At 44.4% G+C, this 24,081-nt stretch overlaps 1 protein-coding gene across 1 annotated transcript; it reads left to right on the top strand.

The window, feature by feature from the left end:
- Positions 1–10,013: 10,013 nt before the first annotated feature.
- LOC123624224 (cytochrome P450 2A13-like) lies at positions 10,014–18,468 on the top strand. The gene is made up of 11 exons (XM_045531857.1): positions 10,014–10,074; positions 11,513–11,595; positions 11,647–11,786; positions 12,022–12,167; positions 13,316–13,465; positions 13,701–13,861; positions 15,013–15,189; positions 16,323–16,464; positions 16,931–17,118; positions 17,547–17,688; positions 18,199–18,468. The coding sequence occupies exons 1-11, from the start codon at positions 10,014–10,016 to the stop codon at positions 18,378–18,380; spliced, it is 1,572 nt and encodes a 523-aa protein (XP_045387813.1). The 3' UTR covers positions 18,381–18,468.
- The last annotated feature ends 5,613 nt before the right edge of the window (positions 18,469–24,081 follow it).

The raw sequence follows: 24,081 nt of genomic DNA, 5'->3' as shown, positions 1-24,081 counted from the left end.
TTCTGGAGCAGACTGGCTGTGGCTGTGGCTCTGCAGCTCTGGATGTGCTTGGGGAGCAGGGACTGCTCTTATCTGGCCCTAGTTACCTACCCCCAAGCCAAGTAGGAGGGTCAGATTGCAAAACCCAGAGCAGGGGCCAGGGCTCCTAGGCTGGGACTAGGGCTGGGGAGAGAGCCCCTGAGGTTAAGGGTCTGGAAGACCAGATGGAGGTGTGGGTGCCCCCAGAAGTTTGTGGGTGTGCGCCATGTTACTGTGGGCATGGGAGGAAGTGCTTGGAGGTCTTGGGGAATTTGACACCCCAGATCCCAGGCACATGGTGGGATAGAGGTGGGGCTGATGCTGTTGTTCAAGTCCTGGAAAGGCCGGTTGGGGCAGGTCCTGAAAGAGGGAAGAAGGCTTGATTACAGGATTATGTATCTCCAGTTTCCCTTGGCATCTACCCTTACTTCTGGGGGAGCGTGTGATGCTAGATTCACTCCAACCCCATAAGAAACTTTCCTTGACCCTAGAACTGGGTTGAGAGGGGCCAAATGGGACTGGCTGACTGGGGAACTTGGGACTCATGAGATGGGGAGTTTTAAGAGGCTTTAAGTTCTTCTTTGGTCTGACTTGCTGTCCTGCTACAGAGGGAACTTGGGGCAAGTGAGGGACATAAGCTGAATGTTTCTCAACTTGTCATTATTGGTATCTTGGGCCTGATAATTCTTTGTGTGGGGGGTGTGTGTGGAGCGTCCTGTGTGTGTAGGATGTTTAGCAGCATCTTTGCTTTCTACTTACTAGATACCAGACCTCCTACCTGCACCCCAGGTGTGACAAACAAAAGTGACTCCAGACATTACTGAACGTCCCTGTGGGGGGAAAAATCAACCCAGCTGAGAACCACTGGTGTAATGAAAAAACCTGAAACACACCCAGCGGTGGCAAGCTCCTCACCTCTAATTGTCCTCTCTTTGACCCCTGCTCCCAATTCTTATACTTTTTTCCTTCCTCCTCAAACCCCCAAGACCCTTTCCTCTCAGCTCACTCTTTGTTGATGGTCCCATTTTCTTCTCTCATAGAGAAAATAGCAGCAATAACTTTTGTTGCAAAAGAAGTCTACATTTCAACTTCACCACCTCCACCATTTTGAATTTGATGTCACAGTTTTCATCTTTTTATGTTGCATATCCTTTAACAAATTATTGTAGTTATTATTTTTAATACTTTTGTCTTTTAATCTTCATACCAAGATAGACGTGATTTACAGACCACCATTACAGTATTAGAATATCCTGCATTTGACTGTGTATTTACTGTTACCAGTGAGTTTTCTACTTTCAGATATTTTTGTGTTTACTCATTAGGGTCTTTTTCTTTCAGCTTGAAGAATTCTCCTGCATTTCTTTTAAGACAGGCCTGATGGTGATGAACTCTCTCAGCTTTTGTTTGTCTGGGAAAGTCTTTACCTTTGTTTCATTTCAGCAGGACAGCTTTGCTAATTACAGTATTCTTGGTTGACAGTTTTTATCTCTCAGCGTCTTAGAATATATTATCCCTTCTCTCCTGGACTGTAAGGTGTGTGCTGAGAAGTCTGCTGCTAGGCATATTGAAACCCCTTATATGGGATTTTCTTTTTTTCTGCTTTCAGGACCCTCTCTTTGTTTTTGATCTTTGACAGTTTGATTATAATATGTCATGGGGTAGTCTTACTTAGATTGAGACCTTTGAACTTCCTGTACTTGAATATTTATATCTTTCTCCAGCTTTGGAAAGCCCAGTAATACTTTGGCTCTTGTAGACTCCTGGTGATAATGCCTTGGGACTACTATTGCATATGAGGTCCATCATTGACCAAAACGTCACAGTGCATAACTGTACTTCCAGTGTTTCTCCCTCAGTCCTGATAGCTTTCATCACACTTCCGTGGGATCAGCAGAAAATGACTTAAAGACAAACAGGTCTGATAAAATGCTGGCCTTGCTAATCCCTGAATTATAGAGACTGCCAACTAATTTGAGTGTATTTTCCCAGGATTTTAAGGTCCTCACTTTCTGACTTACCTTAAAACAAAGGTTGACTCAGAGTTGAAATCTAGTTTAGAATTGCTGAGATTCTCAAATGCAGGCAAAGTACAAAAAGGAGGCCAAACTCATTGAGAGAACCTGAAGCCATCTTGTCCTCAAAAATAAGTGTGCAATTTATTGAAGGATTAAAATTACGTGAATGTGTCATTAGTGTACTGATTTTAAAGCAGCATGTTCTCGCTCCTCTTAGTATTTCCAACAGCTTACCTGCTAGAGTACAATATTGTGTAGTGATTAAAAGATCTAGCAGTTGCTGACCTCATTTTCTTGATTTGTAAACTATAGATAATAACATCACCTATCTTAAGAGCTCGTGGGAAAAATAAATAAGGTAATGCATGCAGATCACTCAGCATAGTGCTTGGCACAAGCATTCAATAATCATCAGCTGTAATAATAAATGTGGTCATTATAATCAGCTAGGTTGTTAGAAGATGCCATTTATTTCCTTCATGCTTCTCTGTTCCTTTCCCAAAGTAGAATCCTGGGCAGAATGCACTTTTACTTCCTAGACACATTCACAATGTAAGTTTCATAAGATCAGAAATTGGTCTGCTTTGTTGACTGCTAATCCCCAGCACTTGAGCTACTATGTGTCTGGCACATAGTAGATGTTCTCTTAACATTTGTTTAATAAATAAACCACTTGTCCAAACTTTCCCTCCATTTCTCAATCTTACTCAGAATAGGCTGTTCTCCCAAGAGCATGGCTTTCCCTAACATTGTCTCCAGTGAAGTTGGCTCATTTGGCAACCTCCAGTGCACTTCAGGGTCAGAAGAGAGGGTCAATCCTTCTTGCTCCTCCATATCACTTCTATACCCTGGAGCATAGACATAACAGTTGATTTTAAAACCTTGTCAATACAAAGGACCGACAAAACAAAAAGGCGATTTTTTTTTTCAAAAAACAAACAAAATCAATAAACTGCAAGCTAGATTAACCAAGAAAGAAAAAGAGAAGACCCAAATAAATAAAATTAGAAAGAAGAAAGGAGACATTACAAATCATACCACAGAAATAAAAGAGGATTATTAGAAAATGTTATGAACAGCTAACTATATGCCAAGAAATTGTAAAACCTAGAGGAAATTCATGGACACATAAAACCTACCAAGGTTGCATGAGGAAGAAATATTAAGATGTTCTCTTGATATTTGCTTAATAACTAAACCACTTGTCCAAACTTACCCTCCAGTTCCCAATCTTACTCAGAATAGGTTGTTCTCCCAAGAGCACAGCTTTCCCTAACTTCATCTCCAGTGAAGCTTGCTCATTCTGCCTCCTCCAGTGCATTTCAGGGTCAGAAGAACATGAACAGACGAGTACAAGTAACAAAACTGAATCAGTAATAAAACATCTCCTAACAAAGAAAAGCCCAGAAACAAATATCTTTCCTACTTAATTCTACCAAACTTATAAAGAAAAACTAACACCAATTCTTCTCAAACTACCCCAAAAAAATGAAGAGGAGGGGAGCTTCCAAACTCACTCTATGAGGCCAGTATTACCCCGATAGCAAAACCAGACAAGGATACAACAACCAGGAAAACTACAGGGTAATGTCCCTGATGATCATAGATGCAAAGATCCTCAACAAAATGCCAACAAACAAAATCCAACCACACATTAAAAAGATAATACACCATGGTCAAGTGGGATGTATCCCAGGATGCAAGGATGGTTTAACATACAAAGGTAATAAATGTCACATGCTGCATCAACAGAATGAAGGAAAAAAATCCATATAATCATCACAGTGTACACAGAGTACTTGATAAAATTCAACACCCCTTTATGATAAAAAATACTCAACAAATTAGGCATAGAAAAACATACCACAGCATAATTAAAGGCCATATATGAGAAACCCACAAGTAACATCACACTGAATGGGGGAAAGATGAAAGATTTTCCTCTGACATCTAGAACAAGGATGCCCACTTTAAACCTAGTACTGGAAGTATTAGCCAGAGCACTCAGGCAAAAGAAAGAAATAAAAGGCATCCAAATCGGAAAAGAGGAAATCAAATTGTCCCTCTTTGCAGACATGATCCTATATATAGAAAATCTGAAAGACTCCACCAAAAAAACAATTAAAGCTGATAAATTCAATAAAGTTGCAGGATATAGAATCAACGTACAAAATCAGTAGTGTTTGTATACACCAATAATTAAACAGCTGAATAAGAAATCAAGAAAGCAATCTCACTTAAAATAACTATAAAAATATACCTAGGATATTTAATCAAGGAGGTGAAAGACTTTTACAGTGAAAACTACAAAACACTAATGAGAGAAACTGAAGAGGACAGAAACATATGGAAAGATATCCCATGCTTGTGGATCAGAAAAATTAATATTGTTAAAATGACCATGCTACCCAAGCAAGCTACAGACTCAATGCAATCACTATTAAAATATAATGCTAAATTCATATGAAACTACAAAGTTCCCAAATACCCAAAGCAATATAGAGCAAAAAGAACCAAGCTGGACTACTTCACTTCATACTATGAGACTTCAAAATATATTGCAAAGCTGTAGTAACCAAAGTAGCGTGGTATTGACATGAAAATAGACATAGACCAATGGAACAGAATAGAGAAACCAGAAATAATTCAATATATTTACAAGCAACTGATTTTTGACAAAGGTGCCAAGAACATACATTGGGGAAAGGACACTCTCTTCATAAATGGTGGTGGGAAAACTGGATATCCATATGCAGAACAATGATAGTAGACCCCTGCCTCTTACCATATATAAAAATCAACACAAAATGGATTAAAGACTTAAAAGTAAGAACTGAAACTATAAAACTATTATGAGAAAACACAGGGGATATGCTTTAGAACACTGGTCTAGGCAAAGATTTTGTGGCTAAGACTTCAAAAGCACAGGCAACAAAACCAAAAATGGAGAAATGGGACTATATTAAACTAAAAATATTTTGCATAGCAAAGGAAACAATCAACAGAGTGAAAAGAAAACTTGTAGAAAGGGAGAAAATACTTGCAAACTAGTCCTGTGACAAGGAACTAATATCCAGAATACAAAAGGAACTCAAACAACTCAACAGCAAAAAACAAACAAAAACCCAAATAACCCCATTAAAAAGTGGGCAAAGGATCTGAATAGACATTTCTCAAAAGAAGACATACAAATAGCCAATACGTATATGAAAAAATTTTCAACATTACTAATTATCAGGGAAATGCAAATCATCTCACCGCAGTTAGAATGGCTATTATCAAAACAACAAAAAATAACAAATGCTGGTGAAAATATGGAGAAAAGGGAATACTTTACATTGTTGGTGGAAATGTAAATTAGTACAGCCATTATGGAAAATAGCATGGTGGTTTCTCAAAAGACTAAAAATAGAACTACCATATGATCCAGCATTCCCACTACTGGGTATTTATCCAAAGGAAAGGAAATCAGTATAGCAAAGGATAACTGCACTTCATGTTTATTGCAGCACTATTCACAATAGCCAAGATATGGAATCAACCTAGATGTCACCAGTGGCTGAATGGATAAAGACAATGTGGTACACATACATAATGGAATACTATTTCGCCATTAAAACAAAAATGAAATCCTGTCATTTGCAGTAACATCTATGGAAGTGGAGGTCATTGTGTTAAATGAAATAAGCCAGACACAGAAAGACAAATATCACGTGTTCTCATTCACATGTGGGACCTACAAAGTTGATCTCATGGACATAGAGAGTAGAATGATAGTTAACAGAGGCTGGGAAATGTGGAGGGGATAAAGAGAGGTATGTTAATGGTCATATGCATATAGTTAGATAGAAGGAGTAAGTTCTAGTGTTCGGTAGCACAGTAGGATGACTGCAGTTAACAATAATTTGTTGTATATTTCAAAATAGCTGGAAGAGAAGATTTGAAATGTTCCCAACACAAAGAAATGATGAATGTTTGAGGTGATGGATATCCTAAATACTCTAATTTTATTTATACACATGCATGCATATATCAAAGTATTGCATGTACCTAATAAATATGTATCAATATAATTATTAGGCATGTGTGTGTGTGTGTGTGTGTGTGTGTGTGTGTGTGTGTGTATGGCTAACAAGGTTTTTTATACACTCACATACACACACTTTGTTGGAGACTTACTTTGGGATGAGCCCTCATTCTGGAATTTGGTTGACAAAGTTATCTAGATATTATAGATGTATAAAAACCTTGTCATCCCAAGGTCAGCCTCTGTCGGTTGCCTTTGCTCTTGAGTATGGGTCACATTTTCCTATATCTTCATATGCCTATTAATTTGCAACCTTATCCTGTATATTACTAGTGATACATTGTAAACACTTTCGACTCTGTTATGTTTTCTTGAAAAATATTAATTTTGTTTGTTTGTTTTAATTCAGAAACCAGTTAACTTGGCTAAGTTCAAACGCTGAGATCTGAAATCTCACTTCCATTCTTTTAGCCTTATCTAGATACATGGAGTTTTCTAGCATGAGAAGTTCAACAATCAACAGATTTGGACGGAGTTTATACACAGAATTTGGGGTGTCAATTCCATCATGATTATCAGTAGGTGCTGTAATCATTCTGAGTTCTGTCCTCTTGTTATTGAAGTCAGAAAAGTTGTAATGTTTCTATCTGGGGTTTTATGAACTCCACAAGGTGCTGTCCAAGGCCTACCTTCAAGCTGAAAGCAACGAAACAAAACAACAACAGTAAATCCCCTTCTTACAACTCTCTTCAGTCTCTGCTTCTTTTGTTCACCCTCCAGGGATTTCGGGGAATTGTTTTTTAATGTTTTATTCAGGGTTAACAGTTGTCATTTGCAGGATGCTTGATCCGTTAGGAGCTACTCTACTATTTACCAGAAGAAGAAACCCTTCAGTGCACTTGTACACTATGACACCTTCACCCTTTTATTTAAAAAATCCCTTCTCCTTTGAGTCTGTCTCCCTCAGCGCTGTCATCTATCCAACTTACTTCCCCTCTCTCTAGTCCACGTGCTGCCATTCTCCTGGTAGGGAGGCATTTCAGGGGCCAGGACCTGAGCTGTTCAAACAACCAGAAAGAAAGAACCTTAACTTTCTTCTTTTCCTTGGCCTTCCTCACTCTGTGTCAGCCAACACTCCTACGGCCCCATCCTAATCCTTCTCATCACTCTGAAATCTGAAACACAAATGTTTCACTCTCTGATACAACCACTCATTCTCCAGACTCCCCCTCTGCCAATGGCCCGAGTGATACACTGTTTGACCAGATTGTTGGTCAAGTTTCCAAGGAATGCAAGAATTATGGAAGGTCAAGGCTTATTTTTCTTTTCTAACATTTTGGAATCTTTCGTTGCATGCTTGTAGGAAAGTTTTTCAAGAACAGTAGCAGATTAGGGGAAGTTTTCTAGTGTTTCATAAAGGAAAGCAGATAGGGCTTGGTAGTCCAGACAGAGTTCAGAATGATTACAGAACCTACTGATAATGATGGTGGAATTGCCACCACAAATTCTGTGTATAAACTCTGTCCGAATTTCTGTTGGTTGTTGAATTCCTTGTGCTAGAAAACTCCATGTATCCAGATAAGGCTAAAAGAATGAAAGTGGGATTTCAGACCTGAGTGTTTGAACTTAGCCAAGTTAGCTGGTTTCTGAATTAAAACAAACAAACAAAATCAGTATTTTTCAACAGAACATAACAGAGTCCAAAGTGTTTACAATGTAGCACTAGTAATGTACAGGATAAAGTTGCAAGTTAAGAGCATGGAATTTATAGTCACACAAGGTCATACCCAGGCTCTGCCCTCAGTATCTGTGGAACACAAAGCAAATAACTTCTAACTTTTGGGGCCTTACCTAACTCATTTGCCAAATGGAGATGATAAAAGCAACCTCACAGGTTTGCTGTGAGGAGTTCAATGAAGATTGTGCTCATGAGAAGCTTCACACAGTTTTTCTTTGTAAGAAGAGAAACAGAGTAGGGCCAGGCCTATGCTTGAATCCAAGCTCAGACAGGTACAGGCAGATGTCAGATGTTCATGTGTACACAACATGGCCCGTGTGCCTGCATACATACACTAGAATGCATACACAAAACATCCATACCCTTACATGTAGTCAGCCGGTACTGCACATGCACACACAAATGTGAATACACAGTCATTCATCAGGTTGGACACAGGGGCACAAGCTCTGGGCATTCCCCAATGAGAATATCTCAAAGCCTGTGTGCACTCACACTACACGCACAGACGCAGAGACTGGTGGCTACTCAGGCACAGGGGTACACACACACACACACACGCACACACACACACTCACACACACACACGTCAGGCACTCATGCACATATGCATGTGCAGACATAAACTAGCACGGATATCCACTTATGAAGCTCAAACACACCCCACAGGAACTGGAGCATACATAAATTCATCTATCAACATGGACACATTGCAACATACCTGCGTGCAGACACCCCAAGTGGGAGGCAGCCTGGCATCAATTTCCTATGCACAGCTCCAGTGCAGACGGCTTGGCTGTGCTGAGGAAGGGATGGGGAGGGAGGTTGCCAAAACACTCTCTCCTTCCCCCACTTTCCCAAAGGAAAAGCTTTGGGAACTGTAGACCAGAGAATGTACAATCAGGAGAGGATTAAAGAATATCTCATCCCTGCCCTTCATCCTACAGATTAATGATAAGAGCAGCTAATACTCATCGAGCACTTACTGCCATGTATCTCGCATGCATTAGCAAACATACTCCTCACATAAACAGCTCAAGAGCAGGTGTTCTACAAGTCTCAGAGAGGTGAAGTCAGCTGTTCAAGGTCACGCAACCAGGAAGGGACAAGGCTGGGATTCCAATGCATGCCTTAACCTTGTTGTTAACCACTGTTCCATCCATCTAGAAAGGGAAACTGAGGCCCAGCAAAGGGAAGGGATTTTCCTGGGTTCACCACTAGGTCACTCTGGAAGCCTGTGCCCAAGCCACTGCCCACTGGGGTGTGTCCCTCACATATGACTTCAGACACGGATCTCTCATGCCACACTCCACAATAATCACTAAAGCCAAATTCACTGACCTCTCAATCTCCTAGTTCTTCCAGTCTGACTGCTGCCACTCACTCCTTGGTCGGCTCATGGCAGCCTTTCTGAACACTCAGTAAACTTCCTGGTGCCAACCTCAATGAGAAACAAACTCCCCAAGTTTCTACCTCCCTCCTTTTTAAGAAACAAGGGGGAAGAAGAGGGCCCCAGGCTTGCGGCCAGCCCAGGTGCAGGGTGGTGATGAGGATTAAGGGGACTAATACCTGCCAAGCTGGTGTTAATCTTATTCCCAACTCTTCCCCCTCCGAAACCAACAAACAACTTTCCTCTCTCTGTTTGTTCTCTGCCCTTTATTCCCTCCTCACAGGTTGAACACTTTGAACAGGATGCCAGCCCTGGGAGTGCCAACCTCAACCACTGTGACTTGTCCCAAGTTCAAGGCCCTGAGGCTGGGTACAACCCTGGACAGTCCAACCATCAGAGCCTGCCCAAAGACCATGGAGAGCCCCTCTGAGGGTCTAGCTGAGGTGAAATTCAGGCCCACATAGGACCAATCTCAACACCAACCTAATGCTCATGTCACAGCCTGCTAATACCCCATATGGTGCCACTCTTACGCCCTCCTGAAGTCAACCTCCTAGGCCAACCCTCAGAGCCCTCTTTGCACCAGAGGTGACTCTACTAATATTCTTCTTGTATCAAATTCAGTGTCAATTTGTTTCCCATCCTAGCATACACCTGGGGAAATCTCAGTGTCAACATGATGCCCCTTCCTCGCTGGCCTGCCTGGTGTTGACATCAGAACCTGCCAGTGTAATCTCTGTGCCCACTGCTGACGTCAATCTCAGCACTTGCTGCTAAGCTTGGTCTCCACTTGACTCCCAGGACGAACGAGGCCAGTTGATGATGGCAGACAAGGGCAGACAAGGAGAGAGTTCATATCCCAGCTCCCTCACCTACTACCTGTGTGACTTACACAAGTCACTTTACAGAGTCTTGGTCTGCTCATCTTCAAAATGAGGATGATGAAGAACCAACCTCATTGTTACAAAGACAAAGTGAGATGATACACATAAAGGCTTAATCTTCCTGGATGTCAGGTGCTCACCAAAGGGTGACTGTCCTTACAGTTGAGGAAGAATTTCCCTGAGGGAAGGACAGTAGGGCCACTCACCCTTTCTCTCCTCCCACCCATCCATGGTCCACTTCTGTTCCCAACACTGTGGTTTACCCAAATCTCTTCTGCTATAATTCCCTCTGCCTACTAATAATAGCCCCTGACAAACCAGGAATCACCTTTAAAGGAACCTTGACACACCCTCAAATATGACCATCTCTTCCCAAACTCCCCCTTTCCACTGGTGGGGAAACCAAACCCAGAAAGTGGAAACTAAGAATGCCAAATAGAAGAGATAGGAGTTCAAGGCCTTTGGCTTATGGGCCTCTCACACGTGTGCCCCCTCCCCACTCTTTGCTTTCTGTCTTTTCTATACACATATATAACATGGGGAACATTAATAATAACAATAGAAATGATATGATCCGTCTACTGGGCTTCCCTACAGACCTAAGTGACTGGGGCTTTTGCTAAATTATAACCCTTGGGATACGTGGGATTTCTCTACCGTATTGCTGGTTGTTGTTACTATTTTGAAAGAACCGCCCAGACTCCCTATCAACTGAGATGATGAGTTACTCTTATTCAGGTCTGTGGAAAGTTCCACTGAAATGTGGTTCTGGTGTTCTAGCCCTTTCCAGACCAGACATGGGCTCTATGACCCTATCCTGGCCTTTGAGGTTCCAGTGAAGATTCCGGAGGTCAAGAGACAGTACTGCATCCAAAGCAAAAGCAAGTCAACACCTGGGGTCAAGTGCCAACCCTAGGATCCTGCTGGGCTCTCTATACACTCCTCCTCCCAGGAGCTCCACATCCACAGCCCTGGGGACTTCCTTGCCCCAAGACTCAAATCTATGTCCCTGGAATTTGCCCTCCTGAGGACCCTTAAATCTACATCTCGGAAGTACACTGCCATACTTCCTCTCTCACCCCAGTAAAATCCAGACCTGTGGATTTTTCTCTCCTGAAACCCCCAAATCCACAGCTTTGTGTTTCCTCCTCACTCTGAGCCCCCAAATCCAAAGTGCAGGTGCTCCCCTATGCAGATCTTTCAAACTCTTCACTTCTGCATTTATCCACTGCCCCTTCCTAAATCCAGAGCCTTGGAGTACCCCCTCCTTAGGCGCCACAATTTAGTGTGGAGGTCAACTCCTTGTTCATCTCTCCTGAGATCTTTTGTCTCCTCCCTTCTGGCTGTGTCCCAGGCTAGGCGGGTACATGGTGTGGGGTGTCTGAGGGTGAAATGACACAGTTGCATAATCAACCAAAGTCCACCCTTCTCTTTCAGGTAGTATAAAGCCAAATCACCCCAGCCATCACCATCTGAGTATCACTCTCACTGCCACCATGCTGGCCTCCGGGCTGCTTCTGGTGGCCTTGCTGGCCTGCCTGACTGTGATGGTATTGCTGTCTGTCTGACAGCAGAGGAAGATCTCGGGGAAGCTGCCTCCAGGACCTACCCCATTGCCCTTCCTTGGGAACTACCTGCAGCTGAACACAGAGCAGATGTACAACTCCCTCATGAAGGTGTCACAAGCCCGGGACATGGGTGGAATGGGAAGGTGGGCTTCCCAATATACCCAGGGCTTTGTGGCAGTGGTTTGACTAGGGTGGACCAGAGTCTTAAGAAAGGGAAGTTTTGACGGTTCAGCCTCAGAGTCCTAGCCAGGAAAGACCAGGGCTTGACATGCCCAGTCCCCTGACTGGGGGAAATGCATCCCAGTAAGTGATGTCTCGGTACTGGGCCCATTCAGAGCAGGGGCTGCTCCTGTAACCACTCCCACCCGCATCCACCAGATCAGCGAGCGCCATTCACCTGGGGCCCCGGCGGGTCGTGGTACTGTGCGGGTATGATGCTGTAAAGGAGGCCCTGGTGGACCAGGCTGAGGAATTCAGCGGGCGAGGTGAGCAGGCCACCTTCAACTGGCTCTTCAAAGGCTATGGTAAGGGGGACCCTGGGTGGAGGAATGTGGTCAGGCAGAGTGGATTGCCTCAGTTTCCCCAGCCTTCCTTCGCCTATTCACCTGCCCACTGGAGCCAGTGGCAAAGCCCTTCGTCTGTTCTCTCCCCGTAAAGGTTCACTGTTGTCTCTGTCACTCACCTGTCTCAGTGTCCACCTCCCGATTTCTCCCTGCCTCTCTCTGCCCCTGTCTCCCTGTCCTTTCACAGATATCTCTTCCTTCCCCTATGGCTCCATCTCCTACAACCTTTGGGAGTTTCCGTTTTCAAACCCTCGTCCTCTATCTCCATTTGCCGTTTTGTCATTTCTCAGCTTCTGTGCTTCTCCATGTTTCTCTCTGTGCTCCTGCCTCCCTTTCTCCTTCTTCTTCTTCTTCTTCTTCTTCTTCTTCTTCTTCTTCTTCTTCTTCTTCTTTGTTTGTTTTTTGAGACAGAGTTTTGTTGCCCGGGCTAGAGTGCCATGGCATCAGCCTAGCTCAGAGCAACCTCAAACTCTTTGGCTTAAGAGATCCTACTGCCTCAGCCTCCTGAGTAGCTGGGACTACAGGCATGTGCCACCATGCCCAGCTAATTTTTTCGACATATATTTTTAGTTGGCCAGGTAATTTCTTTCTATTTTTAGTAGAGACGGAGTCTCGGTCTTTCTCAGGCTGGTCGCAACTCCTGACCTCGAGCGATCCACCCACCTTGGCCTCCCAGAGTACTAGGATTACAGGCATTTGCCATGGCACCCGGCCACTTTCTACTTCTGTCTTAGAATCTCACTTGATTCCTGCTTCGAAATCTCCATGCCTCCACCTCCTGGTAACAATCTCTCCTCTTTCCAGCCCCTCTCTCTTTCTCCCTAGTTTTCTTTCTTCTCCAGCTCACTTTTAGAATCTTTCACTATTTTTACTTCCACCTCCCAGATTTCCACATATCTCACCTCCTCTCCCTCCATTCTCCACCCTCTTTCTACACCTCTCCCTGCTTCCTTTCTTCACCTCCACTGATTGTGGAGGGGGGTCTGGGGGAGGGTGCCTCTGCCTTTCTCTTCCGATTTTCTGCTCGCACTCCCTCTCTGTCTGCCTGCCTTGGCCTCTGGCACCCCTGTGCTCACCTGACCTCCGGCACCCCTGTGCTCACCTCCCAGGCGTGGCATTCAGCAACGGTGAGCGCGCCAAGCAGCTGCGGCGCTTCTCCATCACCACGCTGCGGGACTTCGGCGTGGGCAAGCGCGGCATCGAGGAGCGCATCCAGGAGGAGGCGGGCTTCCTCATTGAGGCATTCAGGGGCACGCGCGGTGAGCGCTGGGGACCCTGTGGATGGGGTGGGAGAGAAGGAAGATGCCAGGAGCCTCACATTCTGGCGGGACATGGGGGACTAGGCTGGGGAAGGCATTTGTCCTCCCAGCTCTGGAGTCTGGAGCTGGGCACTTGGCCCATCACAGCAGTTCCCTTCTCAGACTGGCATCAGCGGGCTGAGTTCACTCTCTCCCTGCAATTCCCCTCTGTCCCTGAACCCGCCCCACCCCGCAGGCGCCATCATCGATCCCACCTTTTTCCTGAGCCGAACAGTCTGCAATGTCATCAGCTCCATTGTCTTTGGGGACCGCTTTGATTATGAGAACAAGGAATTCCTGTCACTGCTGCGTATGATGCTGGGCAGCTTTCAGTTCACAGCTACGTCCACGGGACAGGTAACCTGTTCCAGCAGGGCCCTACCATGCCCCGACCACAACCAGCAACTGATCCCCTACACGGGGACGGGTGCCCTAAACTCCCATCCTTCTCCAGACAGTGTCCCCTCAAAATCAGCCCCGAATCTTCCACAACTGAACAGCTGCATCACAGCGCAGCACAGGTCCCCACTACTCAGTCTCTAAGGACACCTGGATATATCAACAGATGCCCCCACAAAACAGCCTGCAGGCAAGATACGTACCCTCAACTCAGGTCTCTCAGCGGGGCAGGTGTTCCCATCCTGACTTATTTTACTATCTAACAGATGCTCCCTACTGAGTTCTTCTGAATATCTTAACACCTGGACAAGTGACCACCTCTGCCCACCCCATGAATACCCGAACACCTGATGCTGCAAAGTTCAGCAAACCAAAATCATTCCACATCTACACAGGTGTCCAAACCAGCCCAGTGGGACATCCAAAGTGCCCCCTACTTGACCCAGTTAAATACCTGAAACCTGGAGAGGTACCCAAAGCAACAGCCCTAAACACATAAATATTTGGACAGAGTGTTTCCCAAACACCTAAATAAGTGTCTCCCAGCCCTGCCCACTCATACATCTTGCAAAGTTGGCCCCTGTGCAGCCCACGTGAATCCCTAAACACCTGAACAGGTATCCTCTCCCACTTCAATATCTGAACAGCAAGCTGACTTTAATACCAAAACTCCTGTACAAAAGCCCCCAATCTAGAGCCAATAATTATCTGGACAGCTGTCTCTAGCCAAGCCCACATAATGCCTAAACACCTGGACAGGTGAACCCCCCATAGCATCCCCACCTTAACAGGTAAACACCCGGATAGCTGTCTTTGAATCCAACCTTACTTGAATATTTGAACACCTAGATAGGTGCTCTAATTCTGCCTCACTCGAATATCAGAAACCTAGACGTATGACCCAATTCATCTCACGTAAATTCCTGGAGAGTGGCCCCCACATTTAACCCAAAAGAAGATATATATAAATACATTCCTATCCATGCCCACCTACATTCCTAGACACCTGGACAGGTGCCTTTAAACGCAGTGACACAGGTCCCACTCCCATCACGCCCTACCCACTGACAGCTGTCCTTCCTTTCCCCTCATTTCTCCCCAACCCCCAGCTCTATGAGATGTTCTATTCAGTGATGAAACACCTGCCAGGACCACAGCAACAGGCCTTTAAGGAGCTGCAAGGACTGGAAGACTTCATAGCCAAGAAGGTGGAGCACAACCAGCGCACACTGGATCCCAACTCCCCACGGGACTTCATCGACTCCTTTCTCATCCGCATGCAGCAGGTACACCCCAGCAGCCAACGTGGGGAGATCCAAAGCCCAGCAGAGGGAAATAAGACTGAGGAGATGGGGAAACAACAAAGACCCATCCAAATTAGCCCCATCACAACAGTCTTCACAATCACCACAGTTACAGTAACCATCGCTGTTCCACCTACGGAGCCCTTGCCCACAGGCAGGACTTGTGGATGGTAATCAGAGTAGCAAGCACTTCTACAGCACTACTAGGCACCAGGCACTATGTTAAGGGCTTTAAGATATTCACCTGTTTAGCACTCACAACAGGTCTTGAAAGAGGTTCTATCATGTCCCAATTTTGCAAATGAGGTAACGGGCTGAGAGAGTGTAAGTGGCTTATTTGAGGTCACACAGTGAGGAAGCAGCACACTTTAACTGAGACCCTGGGTTCTCTGACTCATCCTGGTGCCTGTAGCCACCATGCTGTCTCACCTTTTATACCCTGGTTATCAGATACACCTGTGTAGATAGGTGACCTGGCCTTACTGTGTGACATTGGAGGAACCCTACCTCCTTCTAGATGTCAGTCTCCCATCTGTGAAGAAAGGTGGGAGGGCTTTATGGAGTCTGAAGTTCAGGGTTGAAGGATCAAGGGAGGGGATTCCTCCCTAGTAAGCTTCAAGGTTTAGGGAAGGAATAGGATGCTGTTGCTGGAAAGTCTGTGTGTGTCTCAGACAATCTATCTCTTTTTAACTCTCTCTCCCTCACTCTATCTTGCCATCTCTGTCCTTCTTTATTATTCTCTCTCTCTATCCCTATCTTTCTAAATATTCCTACCATCTAGAAGGTGACAACCTAGCCGTGTGCAGGAGGCATCGCTTGAGCCCAGGAGTTTAAATCTAGCCTGGGCAACATATCGAGACTTTGTCTCTGTTAAAAAAAGAAAAGTGACAACTAAGCTGATAATTAGAGTTCAGATAGCCAGGCAAAGAATATGAGCATTTTGGGCAGAGGCAGCAGCTGGGGCAAAGGCTGAAAACTGGACAGAGCTTGGAGGATCTGGGGTCCCTTTCCCACCTTTGGTCTGGATCTAAGAGAGGTGGATCCATAGGAAAATCCCCAGAAGGGTCCCCAGGGCATGGGGAGTAAGCTCAGCCTAAAGCTCTCTCCCTCTGCAGGAGCAGAAGAACCCCAACACGGAGTTCTACATGAAGAACCTGGTGCTGACCACGCTGAACCTCTTCTTCGCGGGCACCGAGACCGTCAGCACGACCCTGCGCTATGGCTTCCTGCTGCTCATGAAACACCCAGATGTGGAGGGTAAGGCTAGAGGGGGAGGGAAGTAGAGGACCACAGACCCTCAAAACTGCTCTGAGCCTGGTGCAATGTCCCTCCCAGATCCCTGAACCTTCAGACACACCTTGCTCTCCAGAGACAGGGCAATAGTCAGCTAATAGGCATCAGCTGAGTCTCACTAGCTGCTAGAAGATTGAAAATGTCTGAACTAATTGGTAAATCGCTCCAGTGCTAAGTCCACTGAGTGATCACTGCCGACTCCTCCAGATCATCCTCTAGGATTCTTCCTTTGCATGCCCCCCCATGATTCTGACATGCCCGGGTTAACAGGACCCTGCTCCAAAAATGCATATAGCCAACGTCTATTTTGAATGCTCTACATTGATGTCATACATAGATCCACGTAATCCATCACATTTTACCTATTTGCACTATGCATCCCTGCTCTGAGACCCCTAGACACCTAAGCACATTCCTCCTCCTCCCCCAGCCAAGGTCCATGAGGAGATTGACCGGGTGATTGGCAAGAACCGGCAGCCCAAGTTTGAGGATCGGGCCCAAATGCCCTACACTGAGGCAGTGATCCATGAGATCCAAAGATTTGGAGACATGATCCCCATGGGCCTGGCCCGCAGGGTGACCAAGGACACCAAGTTTAGAGACTTCTTCCTTCCCAAGGTACTGCCTCCACACAGCCTAGAGGGACCCCCAACCCACTCCCTGTGGCCCCAGCACCCCGCCCCCATGAGAAGTTCTCCAACCCCAGCACCCCATCGCCATGAGTTCTCCAACCCCTGTTCCAGTCCCTCTATCAAAGACTTCCACAACCATCGTGTCCCTTCAACCTTCCCACTCAGGGACTCTTGAATCCCATGTCTCCCCCAGATTTTTTGCCTCAGGGGAATCAACCTCATGTTCCCAAACTTCCTGTCTTAGGGACATGAACCTTATTTGCCATAAAGATCCTCCCTTAGAGGACCCCAACTCCCATGCTTCCCATTTCTCTTCCCCAGGGGCACCCAAACTCCCCCTCTGTCCCCTATATACTTTCAGCACACCAGTCCCTCAACCTGCCTTGACAAATGCACCTTTCTCCTCCCTACCAGGGCACCGAAGTTTTCCCTATGCTGGGCTCTGTGCTCAGAGACCCCAAGTTCTTCTCCAAACCCCGAGATTTTAATCCCCAGCACTTCCTGGATGAGAAAGGGCAGTTTAAGAAGAGTGATGCTTTTGTGCCCTTCTCCATTGGTAAGTGACTGCAGGCCACTGCTCACCCCAACTGGGGGCTCCCTCGTCCCCTCACTGAGCTGTAGCCTGGTATCTTTCTTCAGCCTGGACGTTCCTCTTAGAATGTACCCTTGAGCCAACCAGCTGATGCTCCCATAACTACCAGGCACCAAGTACCTGCATCCAAGCAAAAGTGAAGGTATACCCCTTTCAGAGATGGGGAAAATCAAGGCCCACAGTAAATGAGAGATTTGTCCAAGGTCATACTGCAAATTTCTCAGATCGCTAAAAAAGAGATGACAGCACCGCAGGCACATTTGAGAGTGTATTTGGCAGCAAAGGCCATGTAAACTTCCCATTGCTGCAGCCTGGCATAGATCACCCCATGTCATGTACAAAGGAAACAGGCTCAGAGAGGTTTAGAGCCTCCTCTGGAAGTCTCCCTGGGAGAATGCAGCTGGAGGTCAGTATCGGGGCGAGGTGGCAGTGGGAGTGGACTCTATGTCTTCCCCTCCCACCTGTCCTCCTCAGGAAAGCGGTACTGTTTTGGAGAAGGCCTGGCTAGAATGGAGCTCTTTCTGTTCCTCACCACCATCATGCAGAACTTCCGCTTCAAGTCCCCGCAGTCGCCTCAGGACATCGACGTGTCCCCCAAGCATGTGGGCTTTGCTACAATCCCACGAAACTACAGCATGAGTTTCCTGCCTCGCTGAGCGAGGGCTGTGTGGGCGCAGGGCTCATGGACGGGGCGAACGGGGAGGGGTGGAGCATAGGCAGGGCTGGCGGGAGGGGTGGGGTTAAGGAAAGAGGGCTGGGGAAAGGAGGGCAAGGCGGGCGGGGGGGCGGGGAGGAGGAGGAGAAACAGAACTCAGTTCACACTGACAGATGCTTGAGTTCATTAAAATTAAACACTTCTGCTCTGCAAATAACATTGTTAGGAGAATGAAAATACAAGCCAGGGACCGGTAGAAAATATTTGCAGTGCACATATCTGATAAAGGACTCGTATTCCAACTATACAAAGAACTGTTTAAGCTCAACAATAGAAAACTGACAACCCAATTTATTAAATAACAATGGACAAAAGAATCTGAACATACACTTCACGAAAGAAATACTCATAGCAAGCAAACATATGAAAAGATGCTCTACATCGTATGCTGCAAGAAATTTCAATTAAAACAACGGGATAGCACTGCACACACCTGTTAGAATGGCTAAAATCCAAAACACTGACAAAATCAATGCTGACCACGAGGTGGAGCAACAGGAACGCTCATTCATTTGGGGTTGGCATGCAAAATGGTATAGCCACTTTGGAAGACGTATCGGCAATTTCTTACAAAGCTAAACATAGTTTTATTTTTTTTTGCCAATGAGCCATCAATTATGCTGTTTGGTAGTAACCCAAATGAGTTGGAAACTTATATCCTCACAAAAACCTGCATGCATATGCTTGTAGCAGCTTTATTCATAATTGCCAAAACTTAGAAGCACAAGAGATGTCCTTGAACAGATGGATCTGTAAACTGTGATACATCCATACAATGGGATATTACTCAGCAATAAAAAGAAATGAGCTATCATGCCACAAAAGACGCGGAGGAATGTTAAATGTATACTGCTAAGTGAAAGAGGCCAGTCTGAAAAGGCTATATACTGTATGATTCCAAGTAGATGACATTCTGGAAGGAGGTGAAACTGTGAAGACAGAATGAAGATCAGTAGTTGCCAGGCATTTGGGGAGGAGGGAGAGAGGGATAAATATTGGGTGCAGATGGGATTTTTAGGGCAAAGAAACTATTCTGTATGACACTGGAATGGTGGATGTGTGACATTATGCCTTTTTCAAGACCCACAGAACTGTACAACATAAAAAGTAAATCCTAAAGTAAGCTATGGACTTGAGTTTATAATAATATATCAGGCTGGGCATGGTGGCTCATGCCTGTAATCCCAGGACTTTGGGAGGCTGACTTGGGAGGATGGCTTGAGGCCAAGAGTTTGAGACTAAGAGCCTGCGCAACCTAGTGAGACCCCATCTCTAAATAAAAAAAAAAAAATAGAAAAATTAGCTGGGCCTGGTGATACATAGCTGTAGTCCCAGCTACTTGGGAGGCTTAGTTAGGAGGAACACTTGAGCACAGGAATTTGAGGTTGCTGTGAGGTATGATGACACCATTGCACTCTATCTTGGGCAACAGAGAAAGACTCTGTCTCAATAATAATAAAAATAGTAAAGAAAGCCCTGGTTCTCTCTGCTTTGGTGCCCATGGAAGATTCAAACCACATGAGCCGCTTTGGGGTAAAAGTAAAACTCTTGGAATTTCTTGCCTCAAAGATACCAAAATATAAATTGAGATATCAAGATATAAATCACATTATTCCATTCTATAAATATAAATAAAAAACACATCTCTACATAAACTAAGGCCATAGTACAAGGCCTCACTAGGGCACTCCTTATCTGCTTCAGAATTACAGCATTACTGATAGCGATGAAGGTACTCATTCTACTTCTCAGAACACACAAAGCTGGGCTCTTGAATGGAATATTCACCTGAATATTCAGTAGAATATTCACCTCCCTTAGTGGCCTTAGGTTGCATGCCTTGTAGCACACGATAACAGCTTCCTTCAACAAGTTCAAATTCAATTATAAAAGACAGCACGTTTCAGTCATCAGTCAATGATCGATGGTGAATTGTATTAACAATGAGTCCGAGTCCATTTTTTGATATTTGGTGGCTGACATATTTTAAGCATCGCTCCCCCTTCTTCTTGTACCCCACAGCTGAGCAACCTCATAGGGAAGCCCCATTACTCTCTCCTTTGGCACCAGCAGGAGAGTCAATCCATGCAAGTCCCAGAGCATGTGTAGGAACTCACATCCCACACCCCCCACCTACCATAAAAACCCAAGCCAGTCTCCTTTCCTTGTCCTCTCAAGCCATTGCAGACATGCTTGAGTCACCTGCCCTGATCTCCAAAGAGACCTTAGCTGTCTGTGTAAGTAATAAATCTTTTCATACTATTCTAGTGTGGCATCATTAGTCTTAACATCTGAACCAAATTTTTTTTGGGATGAGGTTCATCTGGCTCTGCAGGTGACCAAAATACAGCTTTTGGTTTCATTGTTTTTTTCCTATTTTTTCTCTTTTCTATTTCATTAACTTCCACTCTCATCTTTATGATTTCACTACTTCAGTTTGCTGCAGATTTAGATTGCTTTTTTTTTTGTTTAATGTATTTGGTGGAAGATTAGGTTATTGATTTGACATCATTCTTCTTTCTTAATATAGACATTTCCAGCTATAGATTTCCCTCTGACTATTGAGTTCCCTAAGCCTGTGGTCATGGCAAGAAAGCTTTATCTGCATCCCATAAGTTGGTGTTGTGTGTCTTCATTTTCATTCATCTCAAGGTATTGTTTGATTTCCCTTTTAATTTCTTTTTTGACCCACTGGTAATTTAGGTGTGCATTGTTTGATTTCACATATGTGTGAATTTCCCCAATTTTTTTTGTTATTATGATTTCATTCCATGTGCACAGAGAACATACTTTGTATTATTTCTATCCTTTAAATTTATTGAAGTTTGTCTATCCTAAAGAATGTTCTAGGTGCACTTGAGAAGAATGTTTATTCTGTTGTCATTGAGCAAAGTCTTCTATAGATGTCTATTAGGTCTATTTGGTTTATGGTGCTGCTCAAATCTTCTATTTCTTTGTTGATCTTATGTCTAGTTGTTCTGTTGAAGTCCCGAATTATTATTATTGAATCATCTATTTCTCCTTCATTTCTGTCAAGTTGCTTCATGTAATTTAGTGCTATACTATTGTCTGTAAATGTTTATAATTATTGTACCTTCCTGATGGACTGACCCTTTTATCATTATGTTAGGTCATTAAATATGAAATGTCTGATTTTGAATTAATTGTGTAGTTTATTATATCTCCTACAAGAAGCAGTATAATTAATCAAAGTATGCACGGAAACTGTTGACAGTTTTGTCATCTTAACGGTAGCTTGTTTATGCCTGGAGAGCAAGTGGTGATGAAATCAGAAAAGGCATTTTCCCCAGCTTGTTGAGAATTGAATATTTTTCCATGCAAGAAGTGGTCCAAAGCCTGTAAGAAGCGGTAGTCAGTTGGTGTAAGGGCTGGTGAAAATGGCGAATGACAGGGAGTTTCCAAGTCCTGCTTCTGTAGTTTGAGCAATGTTGCTTGTGAGACACATGGCCGAGCGTTGTCTTGCAAGAGGATTGACCTGTCTCTATGGACTAATTTTTGCTGCTTAATTGCAAGCAATCCTCATCATTTCATCCAGCTGGCTGCAGTAGACATCTTCTGTAATCAATTGACCAGGTTTCATGAAGCTGTAGTGGATAATACCAGCGCTGGACCACCAAACAGACATCATTAGCTTTTTCTTTTTTTTTGAGGCAGAGTCTTGCTCTGTTGCCCAGGCTAGAGTGAGTGCCATGGCGTCAGCCTAGCTCACAGCAACCTCAAACTCCTGGGCTTAAGCGATCCTACTGCCACAGCCTCCTGAGTAGCTGGGACTACAGGCATGTGCCACCATGCCCAGCTAATTTTTTCCATATATATTTTTAGTTGGCCAGATAATTTCTTTCTATTTTTTCAGTAGAGATGGGGCCTCACTCTTGTTCAGGCTGGTCTCAAACTCCTGACCTCGAGCGATCCACCCGCCTCGGCCTCCCAGAGTGTTAGGATTACAGGCGTGAGCCACTGCGCCCGACCCATCAGCTTTTTCTGATGAATATTCAGTTTTGGACAGCGTTTTGGCACTTGATCTTGCTCCAACCATCATGACGAATGCTTGAGATTGTCAAAAAGAATCCATTTTTAATCACACATAACAATATGGTGTAGCAATAGTTTGCCTTTATGTTGTGACAGCAAGGAAAGGCACGTTTTGAGACAGTCTTCTGACGCTCATTTAATTCACGTGGAACCCACCTATCCACCTTCTTTACCTTGCCAATTTGTTTCAAATGGTCAAATTTTATTGAAGCAGTAATGTCAAACCTTGCTGCTAATTCACACATAGGTTGCCATGGGTTCACCTCCACTGTGGCTTTCAGCTCCTCATTATCCACGTTGGTCTCAGGTCACCCACATGGCTCATTTTCAAGATAAAAATCACCAGAATGGAACTTCTCAAACCATTGATGTACTATGTGTTCATTAGCCACGTTCTTCCCAAACACTTTGTTGATATTTTGAGCTGTCTGCACTGCATTGGTTCCATGATGGAACTCATATTCGAAAATAACATAAATTTTTGACTTACCCATAGTTTCACAAAAATTGCTCTAAAAATTTTTTTGAAAGTGAATCACAAGCCAAAACATGGGTTTGAAAGATTGAGGATGTATCTTCACGATAAAAAAATAAAACAAGCAGTGTCAAAGTGGAACATCAGAGATATCAACTGTTGAACTTAGTACTTAGGGAAATTGGCCATTTCATACCTAATAACCTATGAAATTTCCCTCTTTGAGGGGAAAGGTGAGACAAGATGGCTGAAAAGAACCCTCCAGTGATCATCCCCTCATAGGAACATCAAGAAAACACCTTCACAAGAGCTAAATCAGGTGAAAGATCACAGTACTTGGTCTTAGCATAGCAAAAAAAAAAAAAATGCATAGAAGAGGGTAGGAAGAATAGACTTGGATTTCCTACACCACCCCTCACCAACCGCAGACATTGCAGCCCATAGAAAGAATTTGTGTGCTTTGGGGAGAGAGAGGGATGTGCATGTGGGACTTTGAATTGGAACTCAGTGTGGGCCCCACCAGAGTGGGATACAGGACCAGACAAAATTCCACACCCCTTGATTCCAGGTCAGAGCCCACAGAAGAGGCAGTTAGCTCCTACCCAAACAAATGTAGCTTTTGTCTCTTCGTTTGTTACAGAAGCATGAGCTGACTTAGATACCAACCTTTCCCAGATCCCTTAATCCTTAGGACTCTTTAAAGACCCTGAGACCCTCAGAGCCAAATAAAATTGTTCAACGCTTTAAGACCTCTGATTCTTTCCATTAAAGCACAGAAATTGCAAAATATTGGCATTTTCTGATTCCTTTGGGTTTCAGTTAGATTCCTTAAGACTCCACAGAGGTTTTTCTCCTCCTTCACTTGTGAAAGCTAGTCCAGAGATCCTGAAGATTCCTTCCTTCTGAAATCCCAGAGACAACCCAAAATCCATTAGAATGCCTTGAGAACCTTGGGTTCCTATGGGACCATCCAGCCTCTCCAAGATCTGTGGGTTCATGGTTACTTCTCAGACTCAGAGAATTTGTGAAACCCTCAAATTGCAGGACTTGCCTTTCTTCCAAATTACTCATATTCCTAAAACTCCCCCTCATGTTTGTCTAAGATTTTTCAGCT

Source organism: Lemur catta, chromosome 19 (assembly GCF_020740605.2).
Source record: "Lemur catta isolate mLemCat1 chromosome 19, mLemCat1.pri, whole genome shotgun sequence".
Lineage (NCBI taxonomy): Eukaryota > Metazoa > Chordata > Mammalia > Primates > Lemuridae > Lemur > Lemur catta.
The sequence above is the reverse complement of the archived record's forward strand: the minus strand, read 5'-3'. Positions and strand labels throughout refer to the sequence as shown.

Bases quoted from the DNA above. Each gene is read 5' to 3' on its own strand.
- LOC123624224 (XM_045531857.1), top strand. From the start codon at position 10,014: ATGGCAGACAAGGGCAGACAAGGAGAGAGTTCATATCCCAGCTCCCTC. The intron at 10,075-11,512 runs GTGACTTACACA...CTTCTCTTTCAG, and splicing joins CTCCCTCACCTACTACCTGT to GTAGTATAAAGCCAAATCAC. The intron at 11,787-12,021 runs GTGGGCTTCCCA...CGCATCCACCAG, and splicing joins GACATGGGTGGAATGGGAAG to ATCAGCGAGCGCCATTCACC.